Source organism: Sus scrofa, chromosome 5, assembly GCF_054392235.1.
Source record: "Sus scrofa isolate SSC_HxYL_T2T_F1_AM1 chromosome 5, Sscrofa_HxYL_maternal_Yorkshire_Landrace_v2.0, whole genome shotgun sequence".
Lineage (NCBI taxonomy): Eukaryota > Metazoa > Chordata > Mammalia > Artiodactyla > Suidae > Sus > Sus scrofa.
Genome location: NC_139387.1, coordinates 34141821 through 34155140, shown reverse-complemented (window position 1 = coordinate 34155140; position 13320 = coordinate 34141821). Strand labels below are relative to the sequence as shown.

The following is a 13320-nucleotide window of genomic DNA, read 5'->3' as shown; positions in this document are numbered from 1 at the left end:
TCTGACTTCAAATCCAGGTGCCCCCATTGAATAGGAGTGAACATCAGACACGTCATAGTTGACATCACAATCGTCACATCTGTGACATTAAGACCAGGTACCTACATCAGAGGATTAGAAGAGCTCACAAGTAGGTAAGGTAAGCCTGACAGAAGCTGCAGCATTTAGGAGGTAGTCAAATGTAATTTCTTTAACTGCCTCCCTATTGTTAAATGTTACCCTTAAAAAGAATACCTCCCAAGTCGGCAAGTTTCCAGTTAAAGTAATAAGTGATTTTCTGAGCACTATCTTACCTAAGCAGGGCATCGATGACGTCCCCTGTTTAAATGGGCGATTAAATAGTGTGCCCATGTTCTTATGTAGTGGCACTGAGACCCCATCTGATTTCAAGTCCATAAAGGGTCTGTTCTGCCAGACAGACCCATATAAAATATAGTAGCCATGGGGACACTAAAAACAACAACAACAACAAAACCTCCTAGGGTGAAAATCGAGTAGTCCAAAGTAAAATATTTCCAAGTTTCCTATAAAGACACAGACAAGAACTGAGATTGGGCACCGGGAGCATTAGCCCATTCTGACCTCTGGGTCGCATTTAGATAGCTATTAATTTTTTGCTATTCTCAATGCTCATATCATACTTTATATGGAGTGTAATAGCATGTGAAAGCCAGAACACCCCCACTCCAAAGCAATCACTGTATCAGCGCACACACTCACAAAAGAGAAAGAAAAGGATTTGGGCTTTGTAGCACTTTGCTCTGTTTTTACGTATCTCTATACACACAGAATACATTTAGGACTAAGACCTGCAGAACTAAGAGCATATGGAGCCATGTAAAAAAGGATAAAGAGTCACATTCTAGGGCTTTCCATTGTTCTCTTCAAATACACACTGTGTGCATCAGTGTGTACTGGCATCGGAATCCACGGGACTCGTCAGCCATGCGAACCATCAGGAAGTTCTCACTTCACCTGTTTGCTCATCTAGTCCCACGGTTTTCCAAATTGTACACGCAACCATTTTCAATCTTTAAACGATGTTACAAGTTTGCCATCTCTACACATTTCCCCACAGGAAAGGAAAGTAAGTTCTGGCACCTGGCGTAGCACATGCTCATGTTTCCCAAGGAAGCCTTGTTGTCAACTCCCATGCCATTATTTACACATACGTGCCTTCACCTATAAAAATCACTCAATTAAAGCCAAGGCCACAAGGACAGGACACACTCTTCTCAAAGTTGAGGGGTCTCCTCTTTAAACCATCTCACTACCTCTTTCGTAATCAGAAAAATCAATAGCAATGATATGAGAGTTCACAGGGGTTACCTCTGGGCAAACTGCTCCCTACGCTGCCCCGGAGATAAAAACAGAAGGGACCCCTCCTCACTAAATCAAGTAGAAGCTGCCACTCAGTGTTGTTCAGTGGATTAAAGCAATGTAGCCTAAAATGAAATCAGGTCTCTAGTCACCTTTTTCTCCTGGTCAGCGGAACAAAAACTCAGCTAAAATTGTCAGACTCTAGGATAGTAAAATCCATGGTTCCACCCTCGTGCCAAGTGCTATGGTTCCAAAGTGAGTTCTGGAAACTGCACAAAGTCAGCTAACAAGATAAGCTCGGTCTGGATGATTTAACTGACGTAAAATTCTCTTCAGCACCCATCTCATCTCAAAACAGAACTGAAAGGCAAGAGAACACCAATCTGGTATGTTCTGTCTCTGGAGCAAAATGATCTGTTGAGACGCTGAGATAAACACGAGCCAGACTTGTAGGTCAGTCAAAGTAATGAGGGGCTTTTGATGAAAAAGTTCAGAAGAATGTTAACTGCCGGAGAATGAGATCTCTGGGTCCCTTGAAGTAACGTTACTTCATAAAATAACTCAGATGTATTTGAGTCCCCTGTATTTGGAGCCTCATCTACAAGGACTCGAAGGCATTGTGAGAGAGGACTTACTCCTACGTTCCGGCTCCGTGCTCTCTGGCAAAGTGAAGTGAAAAAAAGGAGTCAACTGTTTAGGTAAGGCGGCCTAAAATACCAAGATAATGGACACAACAGTTGGGCTTTACTTAGTTTCACTTGATGGGCTTCATCTGCATACTCAGAGCCCTAAGTCCCAGGGGAAATGATCTGCCCATTCAAATACAGAGGAATTCAAACGAAATCATGTTAGTAACGGAGAAGCCATGGGCTGGAATTGCATGACAACTTCTAGTACCATCTTTCTCTGACTTACCTATAAGGAGGCCTTTGGTTCCTCTCTTCAGGTGGGCCTACTATGTCCTGCAAAAAATCTTGGCCTCACTCAGCATCTGTGCTCTATCTTTTATCTGTAATGGTGAGGAAAACCCACCTTCTCTTGTCTTCAAGTATCTGTGCTCGGAGTTCCCATTGTAGCTCAACAGTAATGAACCTGACGGGTATCCATGGGGATATGGGTTCACTCCCTGGCCTCGCTCAGTGGCTTAAGGATCTGGCCTTGCTGGGAGCGGTGGGGTGGGTCGCAGATGCGGCTGGGATCTTGTGTGGCTGTGGCTGTGGCTGTGGCTGTGATGTAAGCTGGCAGCTGCAGCTCCGATTCAATCCCTAGCCTGGAAACTTCCATATGCTGCACCTGCGGCCCTAGAAAGCAAGCAAGCAAACCAACCCACCAACGCTTTGTGCTTGGTGTTAGTACCAAAATCATTTGCGAAAAATCAACCACCTTCTAGGAGAAGGAGCACCAATCTACCTTTAGAATATCCAACTCATGCCAGGCCTTCTTTGCACAGGCAAATGGAGGTTATAAATCATTTGCCGGAACACATTATTTGAAGTATATCTACTTTACTTAGAGGATATTTTCACTTTGTACTGTATTCTCTTGTTCTCTTCATTACACTTTAAGTCAGAAGGAAGTTCAAGCACATCTATGATTTCATGAAGTGGGTCTATCTCATACCCGAGATCTTTTTTACACGTAATTCTTTCTATGAAAATTAATTCAATCGCACACATTTTTTTTTTTCCCCCTAAAAGTACCTGAAAGCGAACAGGCTTGAAACTTATAGATGAATTTGACTTTTGACCTTAAACACTGGAGAATTAGTGAAAGAAAACCCTCCAGTGTTCTCTCGTGATTAAAAAGCCACAACAAAACCCCTCAACGAAACATGAGGGAGATTGTATCTTTCTTCTTTCCAAACATAAGAAATGTGAAAATACAAAGTATTTCCATCCAGCACAAACAGAAGAGGAAAACAAAAGAAAACGAAAAGGACATTAAGAGGCAACTGGTCACAGGTATATGGCAAACTACAACATAAATAAAAGGGTCAAGACACACACACAGAGAGACACACACACACACACACACACACTCACATGAATGAATGATTTATTCAGGAAAACATTAACTTCTGATCTCCTTTATTAAGATAACAACATGGAACTGATTCGGGGATGAATTCTGAGCATCAGCTGGGTGTTCTCACTGGAATTGCTACACAGTGGTTATCCATGGGAATTTGTCATAATGGAATAGAAGCAAAGTGAAGGAGAATTACCTTCTCTTCCAAAAGTTCCAAGCATCACAAATTGTGTTTTCATAAATGTTTGTTTTATATATTACACAAATCAATTTTATATTGACTATGGCCTGAAATTAAAGTGATTGCTCATTTAGTAGTCTTCCACTTGGTTTTACAACATTCCGCTGCATTGTCAAGTTTCACATTGCTAATTTTCCAACAAGCAGTTTTGTTTTCAAATGCCCCAAGGCCAGTTACTAAGTCCAAACACAAACTTTGTTAAGAAAAGAAACTCCAAGCAGCAAAAAATTTTAAACACACATCATCAGGATCCCAGTGTACATGGCATTTCCTCTCATTTTAGAGTTCTGTTCTCTTACATACTTACCGGTTTTTCTTCTATAGTTTCCATTTTGATGAGTCTCAGTTTGCAGGAGAATTCCCAATTTATTAATCATAAAACACTTCTCATATCTACCCTGGTCAATCTAGCAGGGTATGTTTATCTAGTATGTTATGAACAATACAATTCTTCTAGAAAAGGTTAGTGTTTCAAGTCCTAACAAAAATATGTTTTGTTAGAATACAACATATATTTGATAAATAAATATGTTTGATAATCATGTTTACATAGGGTAGTAGCAAACCCCATAAATGCTGATTTGAAAGTGAAAATACTTTAAGTTTACACATGCCATGAACAATTCATCAATGTCATTCATTATTTTGCAAAGTATTATCTTCTCCAAATGAAGCGGAATTTATAAAACTAAAGAAGTGTAACAGTCATGTTCTGAGCAAAAGTATTTATCCATTTTTATTAGAAAGGGGACTTTTAGAACAGAATTGTGTGAGATAATTTTGTCTAGAAAAATCAAAGATTTCAGAGAAAAACTTATCTGGGAAAAAGAACACCTACTTCTGTTTTGAAAGTTGGAATAACGTGTGCATACATATGAAGAATTATCAGAAAGATAAGTAGCCTAAGGATCATTTATAAATGCCTATCACTAAAGTAACTAAAAATGAGTCAAAACTTTACTTGGGAAGAGATTACCTTTTTGTTATTTTGCTTTAGGTGGTAAATTAGGCACAAATCTCAGCTTTCCTTTTGTCAATAAAGATTTTGCTAGTCTGGCAAACTTTTCAAAATGAAGAGAAAGGTGATAGAAGCATCTATTCACTCATTCAAGAAAATGTCATACAGTAAAATCTGAGAGAGAATTCATTTTCCTTTTTTTGCATTAAATTTTAAATTACTTATCTATGATGAAATTTATGGTTTTCTTCCTGGGAGGTGTTAAGATGATGCTTTTTTTTTCTTCTTCAGAGCAATTACATCATAGTTTAAATGTCATCTTACCTACCAAGATATTTCTTTGCCATGCCATTAAGGTAAAATTAAGATAACTTACGCAACAGCAAAAACGTCTTTGTTAAATGAGCCCTTTTTTATTTAATTTAATAAAGCAGGTAAAATGTAACACGTAGAAAGCATCTGTATCAATAATATCAGACTATGTATTGTCAGTTTTAAATGACAAGATAATTTGGAACTACTTCAAAGTTTATTGATTAAATGTTGAGTACAATTGAATCTTCACTCTGAGAAGCAGCTATCTTTGAATATAAATATACTAGAAATCTGCTCTTTCAACTCTGTTCAAGACTGTTAAAACACACAAGAACTCATAGCTGCTCCCTAAATCACTTTATATGTATCACCGGTTGCTATGGCAGTTTACAACACTGAAAACTATCAAATATAACCTGGTTAGTGGCCACAGTCACAGAGAAAACCACACAAAACATTAATCCCCAAAAGATGAGCATAGAGTCATTTTTAATAAATACTGTACATGGTGTACTCAAAGCTACTGAAAAGATATATCAAAATTTACTTCTGAATTTTGAGCCTTTGTTTTTAGCTAGTGTACAAATGTACAAACAACGTACAGAAATTTTTTTCTGATTTATGTGTAAAGCTAAAAAAAAGGTGACTTTTTTTATCTTCACCTTCACTTCTCTGCACATGCCCTAATCCTGAGATATTTCCTCTTTGCTAGCTCAAGTACAACCAAACATGAAGATTTTTTTTAAACTGCAATTTAAAATGCATAAAGAAAAACACTGGAAGTTACCCTTGGTTGGGTTCTATCCTGCCCCAAACTACACAATAAATGAGTCAAATGTTTGTTTAAAAAATTTCTCATTGTCCTATTCAGAGCATTTCTACATCATCTGAGGGTGGAAAGGCTTTTGAGAGACTGTGATATATTATGTTGCAGGTTTATTGTAGACAGCATACTTTATGAGCACATTTAAGGCTGTAAAATTCATGAAATTTTTTCTAGTATTCCACAATTGGATTTTCTTCTAATTATCATCTACTTGGCAAAGTACTTAACTTTAACAGCGGGATTTGGTTTTCCAATAATCATGTAAATAAGCACAAAGTAAATTAATCTTTATTATTTTTGAAGGAAATTACAAAGCTTCACCACAGACAAAATGTATAGCTTTGACTCGTTTTTAACTATTTCACAACTGGTGCAAATCTGAACTGTTCATTCTCCCCCTCTCCTCCCCCTCCCGTCTCTGTTTTGTTTCATACATTTGGAATTGTTCCTTTAAAAACAACATTGTGAGCATCTTTGTGAACTTTGTGGGTTAACCGTCGATTGGAAATCTCACCAATATTAAAGGTAGGGAATCAGTCTTGGGTTACCCACCTGGGACAAATCTTTAGGTGCGGAACTAGAATGAGAAAATTACAGGAAGGTTCCTGTGGGCATTGAGAAAGTTGGGAAGACTTAAGAAATCTCACCTTTTGAGCTGCTTTGGAGGGACTCTTGTTTTTGCTGCCTTTGGGTCTTCCCCTTGGTCTCTTAGGAGAGGGCTCACCGGTTGGCTCCTAGTTTCAGGGGAAAAAAATGCTGTTGTGGCAAGAGTGTCTGAAAGAAATTGACCCTGACTCTGGAGTTATATTTTCTGCTGTACTACTCAACAGAACTGCTGGAACACATTCAGTTCAAGCATAAATGGATGAGGATGGTACAGAGTTTACAGAAAGGGGCAATAACTCTACTCTGAATCCAAGGATTCAAAGAGGACTTTCTATTTTCAATGTGAAAACTAGATTTCTATTTCAACCCTCAAAAGGTAACAAAGGCTGACGAGTTTGCATATTCTAGTTATACATTTTTTAAGGTGTAAAACTTACAGGTGATGCATTTGGTAATTCATATGAAATAATATGAAATAAAATAATAATTTTATATAAATGCTATTCTCCATTGTACAGGCATTTCAAACAACAGAAATATAAAGCTATATCATAAATATTTCAACAACCTTCCATACTGAAAAGGTGGTTTTTGATCATTCTGTATCTGCCTTGTAGGTCAATTATGACTCAATCAACACATTGAGTGAAATATTGCAGCAATTATCCAAGTTCTTCAACTTAAAATAACTCCATTCCCCCCTAAAATTTCCAAATAATTATGGTAAATCTGTTGAGGGAGGTTTTGCTTGAATTATCTAGATAATTGCTTCAATTCTCCACTTCCTTTTGGAGATGAAGGAATGGTCTCCACTCTAGATTTAAGTACCTTTTGATAAAAACAAACATTTCTCCAAAACTTTCTTTTGAGAAAACTCTTATGGGGATGGGCTGAAGAAAATTAAATGGGGTAGGGAGGAGTGAGGAGGAATGAAAGTGTCTGGGAAGGAGAAATTAAAACTATCAACGGGTTCAGCAAAACTTTAAATGGCTTGTATGTCAAGCAGCAAATACTCAAGTGGTAAGGGAATGCAATGATTAATATTCCAGATCCTAAATATTTATCCAGTGAATCATCAATTTACAATTCATTCAGATTCGGTGATTAAATGAGACTAATTAGCTTAAAATGCATGAAAGTCTTCGCTGAAAATTTGCATCTTATTTAGTGAACATGGGGAAGGTTTCCTGCAAGCTTCTGTGGGACCACTAGCGCCAGTGGGCACATCCGGCGCAAACACATCGGGGACACATTTTTCTTTCTTTGTGAACTCCGCCTTAACTCAAAGGTAAAACCTCCAATCACCTCCAGACCCCATTGCAATTTCTTTTGGATTATTTTTTGGAGGTGGGGGGCAATTAGTAGAATTATAGAGAGCAGGGTGGCGGGTGGGAAACAGGGGTGGGGGGAGGGCAGTGACTTCCTGGGAGGTGTAAAACAGGATCCTAATGCGGTATAAAGTGTCGCTCGGGCTGAGCGGGAAAACTCCGGGGCCTCTAGATGGGCTTGTTTCCTTTGATGATTTCAAAAAGGTACAACAGTTTTAATAAAACGCGCTGGCAAGCAAACATTGTTCTCTTTCCCCACCTTGCTCTCGGGCAGCTTTGGGACTCTAGGATTATTTGCTAATCGGCCTATTTGCCATGAAGGAAGCGCTTTCAGGCTAAAAAACGAAGAAGAAGTTTTAAAGCCCGCGGAAGCGGAGTTTAAATGTTCTCAATAGACAAGTCCCGCTCCAGCCCTGCCGGCGGAGGCTTGGAAATTGCCGCGAACAAAACCCCTCCGCCCTGGGCGCTGCGCGCAGCTCTGCAAGCGCCGGCTGCACGCTTAATTGGTTGCATCCGCAGACAAAACCCTCCACTCCGCGGGGTCCCGGGCGCCCCACAATTGTCCCTTCCCAACCCCCAGCCACTCGCCCGGGAGAAGCACTTTTAATGTCTGCAGCTCTGAGGCCCGGGATACAGGGGCAAAAGGGGGACTGGGCGCCTGGCGAGGAAGTGACCCTAGCTACCGTGCACCCTCTCGGACACTACTTTCCACCGTGCCCTTGGCCAAACCAGTTAATCCCATCCCTTGGGGACCCAGGCTCTCCTGCAGCCCCTTTCCCGGGACACTTCAGCAGCAGCAGCAGCGGCCCGCAGACCAGCCGCCGCGCCACATTTAAAGAACCTTAAGAGATCCGGGCGGGCCCACGAGTTCTTTGTCGGGAGGGCGCGAGTCTCAGGCCACCGAGAACTTGGAGAGGGCGCCAAGGGGGCGGCTGCGGCGCGCCAGTTCCCGACTAGAGAGCAGCCCCGGTTGGCGGGAGAAAGAGCCTCCGGCCCCCAGGACTTCGGCTCCTCCAACCCTGATCCGCCAGAACACTCCTGCTCCCCGGCCACTGTAAACCGGCTCGGAAAGTGCCTGGCGAGCCCCGGTTTGTCGGACCCGGCCGCTTCCCGTTACCAGGAGACACCGCGCCACTCGGGCCGGCACAATAGCGAAAGTCGGAGGACGCAATTCGCCCGACCCCACCTCCCGCCCGCACCCAGCCGCCAAAGACGGCTCCCCACCTCCCGGCCGGGAGGGCGCGGGCGCCTGGGGCTCAGCCGCGCACTCGCGCGGGGGACTCCGCAGCCCGCCCCCGCGACAGCGTGCGGCGGCCGCGGCGACTGGGCTCCCGCGCTCGGATGGCCGCGCGTCGCGGGGCCCTTGCAGAGGGCTCGGAGGTGGGCTGTGCCCCCACCCCGCCTGCGTACTGACTTGCTGCTGCTTCCTGGGTCGGCCGCGTCCTCTCTTCTGAGGCACCGGGGCGGCAGGTTGTCCCTGGGCTGAAGTGGACGGCTGCCCGGCGCCTTCACCGCGTGCGCTCATCCTGCCTCCCGCCGCCGCCGCTACCGCTGCCGCCGCCGCTCCTACCGCTGCCGCTTCGCCTCAGCCGCCCCGAATCTGCCCAGCACCTTTCGGGAGATTGGGAGGTAGGACTAGAGAATAAGGCAGGGTGGGCTAGAGCTGGCGTGCGGCGAGGGCTGCTGCTGCTTAGGCTGCCGCCGCTGCCACCATCAACACCGGACGTCCAGCGGCTGCCAAAAAGAGAAGAGGGGAGGAGGAGGAGGAGAGAAGGAGGCGCTGCTGGTGGCGGCGGCAGCGGTGGGTGGGTGCCGGAGGTGGAGGTGGCGGTGGCGGTGGAGGTAGTGAGAGGAGGAAAGCGAAGGAGAAGGAAAAGAGGATTTGAAGTTGGGAGACTCCCCTCTCGGTTTGGGATCAAAAGTTGCGATCACCGGGAGCACTTCGGAAGCGGCTTGGAAAGGGAAGAGACTTGGAGTGGATTGTGTCCCTTGAAACGTTAGGCGGGGAAAGAATTCCTCCTCCTCTTCCCCCCCCCTCCCCTCTCGCAGAGCAAGAAAGAGAAAGAGAGAAAACAAATAGCGCCTTGGGCAGTCAGAAAGCAAAGGGAGGATGGGGAGATTCTGCGGGGATCGGGTCGCGCACTGAGCGCAGGCAGGGGACGGAGCGGTGGGTGGCACCGCGCCTCCTCGGATGGCGGGAGCAGGCGGCAGCGGCACCGGAGAGTTGGAGGGGGACGGACCGGTTGCTCCTGCGTTCTGCACCAAGCGCGCGCTGCCCGGGCTGGAAGTTTTCTGAGTCCCTGCCCCAGGATTCAAGCGGGATGAGTGTGCGTGTGTGCTTGGGGAGGGGGCGGCCGGGTTGGTGGGGGGGGGGGGGAGTGCCCACCTCTAGTCGTGGGCGGATAAAGGGGAGGGGGCTGCGCAGGAGGAAAAGTATGAGGAGGAGGGAGGCCAGGCGGACCGCCGAGCCAAGGCGCCTGGCCGCGAGCCAGAGGCAGCGTTCTAAATACAACTGCCTCCGCGGCTGCGGCGCCCGGGTGCCACCCGGAGCCCCGCTCACGTGCTCCCGCCCGGCGGCGGGGTTAAAGGGACAGGCCGGGGATCCCGGGCCCGCTCGCCGCCGGCCTCGCCCCGCCCGCCACCCCGAGGTTGCTCCTGGGCAGCTGTCCTAAGAAGGCGCGGGAATGTGGCTTGCCCTGGAGCCGCGTTTAGGGGCTTGGCCTTTACCTGCACCTCCAAGTTGCGTAGCCAATGCTCTGCAGGAAGCGTCTAGCTGCACGGCGGCAGAGTTCTAGTTCCCTGAGAGTGGGGAACCACTGAAGAGGAGCAGCAGCGGCCCCCGGCAGCTCTGCTCTGGGTCGCAATGCCCTACTCGCAGATTGCACGACCCGGCGCGCGCGCGCGATCGAGCACACAGACACACGCAGATCCACACGCACACGTGTATGCAGATACACGTGCACCCTCCCACATGCAGACATAAACACACATGTAAACAAACAGGCGCGCACTTACAAGCACATAGGCACGCAGATACACATGCACACTCGCAGACACGTGCACACATGCAAACAATGTGCATACGGGCACACGGCGCGCGCCAGCCTCTTTACTGAGCTTTTTTCACCCGGCAGGACTAGAAGCGACGTGAAGTCTTCCCTCGGCTGGCGCTGTGCACTCGGGCTCCAACGCTCGCAGGGTAGAGAGGTTGCCCCACGCGGGGATCTCGCAGCTTCCTAACTCCACAATTGCACCAAATGTCCCACTCTCCCTTCAATTTACCTCGATTTAACCTTCTCCCTAGGAACTCCCTTTCTGCCAAGTCCTAATTTTATAGCCTGGACTGTTTCTGAGTTATGTGAACACCATAATGACCACAGTCCGTTTTAAAAAGGTGGAGTACATTTTAAAATGTACCTCTTTTCATCCTTGAATAACAAAAAACTCTGAAAAAATTAGGTTCAGATTTTCACACATCACACCCAAAATTATTTTGGACCATTTCCAAAGTAAAAACTTTCACCCAAGGAAGAATTTTTTTTCTTTCCCCCAAATACAGACCACCGTGGAATAAAAAACGCCTGCTTTATAGCCCTGAGCAGGGAGTTAGGCACCGCCAGGTTCCGCTGTGCCTGTGAAGGAGGTGCGTGTAAATGCCTGCATCGGGCGCGGTGGCGCTGATTGGTCCGCGTTGCCATTTTAAATCCACTTCTAGCTGCCCTTTGCAGAGCTGGGACACTTAGCTGCACGTTGAGTGCCCTACAGAAACCCAGGGTTTTTCATGGGTCTGGGAACGCTTAGTTATGATGGAAAGGAGAGCCCCCATCCCTCCGGATGGAGCCTAGCAGCTGACTGGGGAGGGAGGGGTCTAACAGGAACCCAAGGTTTTCTGCTAGGGCTTGGCTGAAAGATGGTATCTTCATCAAAGAGACTGAAGTTTCATGTGCTAATGATTGCAGTGATACTTCCTAACTGCCAAGTTTGCACATATTTTAATATGATCACATTTGCACAGTGGTGTGCACATTTTACACACACATACAAAATGGGTGTGTTTTTGTTTGCCTGCGTTTTGCATGAACTAAAGATAAAATTGTGAGGATGAATATAGGAGAAATCACCTAAGATTTCACCCAGCCAATTTTAAACTAGGTTCATTATATGCTTGGATTATTATTTTTTTTTAATATGCACAGTAGCCAGCAAGGAAAGGATTCCAGAACTTACTTTTGTATTAACCCTTGCATCTGAGAAAAGCACAGTGAAAAAAAGCGGGGGTGGGAGAATGTCCTGCCACTTTTTTTCAGACCACCGCCACTTTGCTATCAATTCCAATTTTATTTGAATTTTTTCAGTTTATAACCTGAAGGATATGAAACAAATACTACATCAGGTTTTATTTAAATCAGTTTTATATATTTTCACTCCTGGAAGCTATATTTTTTCCAGTTGCTATGTTTCTGTCCTCATTTTTCAACTGCAAATTCACTGTAATCTCCAAGGGTTCTTCCAGTTCTAGTAGACTTTAAAACATGTATAATATCTTGTTCTCTAATTGTGTCCTGTTTATATGTAAATTCCATGGAGACAGGTAGTATTTCTAACACCTCTTTTTTGCACCAGTTGTGGGTAGTGTTCGTATCACAATAGACTTTTTTTGGTACTTACTAATTTACTGCTATGACTGTTACTTTTAGTAAGTTAATATTTTACAAATGTGCCACAGGGTAAGAAAAGCATTAGATATATTAAAATATCTTCAAAATTATTTTGATTAAAAGAAAATGTGATGAAGATAGACGTTGTAAGATGTATTTTATACATAAACAGATTAATTAAAACCAGATACTGTTTTTAACTGACATTTATTGAGCAGAATACATAGCATAACACACATCCATATATTATTTATGTGTATATAGAAGTTAAATAAAGCACAAGATAAACACGTATTTCTGAAAAATATTTCCAGGAATTCCCGTCCTGGCTCAGTGGTTAATGAACCTGGTATCCATGAGCATGCAGGTTTGATCCCTGGCCTTGCTCAGTAGGTTAAGGATCTGGTGTTGCCGGGAGCTGTGGGGAGCTATGGTGTAGGTCGCAGATGTGGCTTGGATCCTGGGTTACTGTGGCTGTGGCATAGGCCAGTCGCTGCGGCTCCGATTCGACTCGTAGCCTGGGAACCTCCATATGCCGTGGGTGCAGCCCTAAAAAGACAAAAATGCCAAAAAATAATTTTAAAAAAAGAACAATATTTCCTGTGATCTGCATGAACTCATTCGCACTGCTCAAGCGCACAGTTTTAGTGATTGTGTCTTTTTAACTATGTTTAGTATTTCATAAAATGTAGGAGCGAGAACCTCTAAGAGTTTCCCTACAGTATCATCCAAAAAGAGTATGTGGTGGGGGAGGGCAGAGCGGTGGTTTTGGAAAGGCTTTCCAGACCCCTAGACAGAAGATCACCACCAAAGTTAATTTGTGCACTCATTCACTCAACAAACATACGCTGAGTTGGTTTTGCATCAGTCTCACCTATTATTCTCTCTGGACTCAGGAATATAATCTGTTCAGAACATCAGAGAATCTCTTTGGAAACAGCTAGGTGCTCATGTAAAATCTATTTTCCTGTTACGTTAAGCCTTTCCTTTACCCTTATAAATATTTATTCTCTTCCATCCCATACATAGTGCATTCAACA

The 13320-nt window shown here is 44.5% G+C and overlaps 1 protein-coding gene and 2 long non-coding RNA genes across 8 annotated transcripts in view; 2 read left to right on the top strand and 1 right to left on the bottom strand.

Moving 5' to 3' along the window:
* Window positions 1-10752, bottom strand: part of HMGA2 (high mobility group AT-hook 2) — a 144715-nt gene extending 133963 nt beyond the window's left edge. The window contains exons 1-3 of one of the 3 annotated variants that reach the window (XR_014803528.1): window positions 10350-10752; window positions 9037-9356; window positions 6336-6422 (exon numbers count right to left, since the gene is read on the bottom strand). Coding sequence is in view for 1 of the 3 variants with exons in the window: in XM_005663957.4 (XP_005664014.1) it covers window positions 6336-6422; window positions 9037-9147 (198 nt within the window). In the remaining 2 variants the exon portion in view is untranslated. Of the gene's footprint in view, window positions 1-6335; window positions 6423-9036; window positions 9946-10349 lie in introns of those variants that run through there. The other 2 variants (XR_014803529.1, XM_005663957.4) reach the window with 2 other exon arrangements.
* Window positions 1-13320, top strand: part of LOC146403307 (uncharacterized) — an 897172-nt gene that overhangs the window by 92457 nt on the left and 791395 nt on the right. The window lies entirely within an intron of this gene.
* LOC106507220 (uncharacterized) overlaps window positions 1-13320 on the top strand; it is a 356536-nt gene that overhangs the window by 50669 nt on the left and 292547 nt on the right. Inside the window, exon 3 of one of the 4 annotated variants that reach the window (XR_002344008.2) lies at window positions 3416-4769. The exons of the other annotated variants lie outside the window; for them this stretch is intronic. This is a non-coding gene — a long non-coding RNA (uncharacterized LOC106507220). Of the gene's footprint in view, window positions 1-3415; window positions 4770-13320 lie in introns of those variants that run through there. 4 annotated transcript variants of the gene reach the window in all.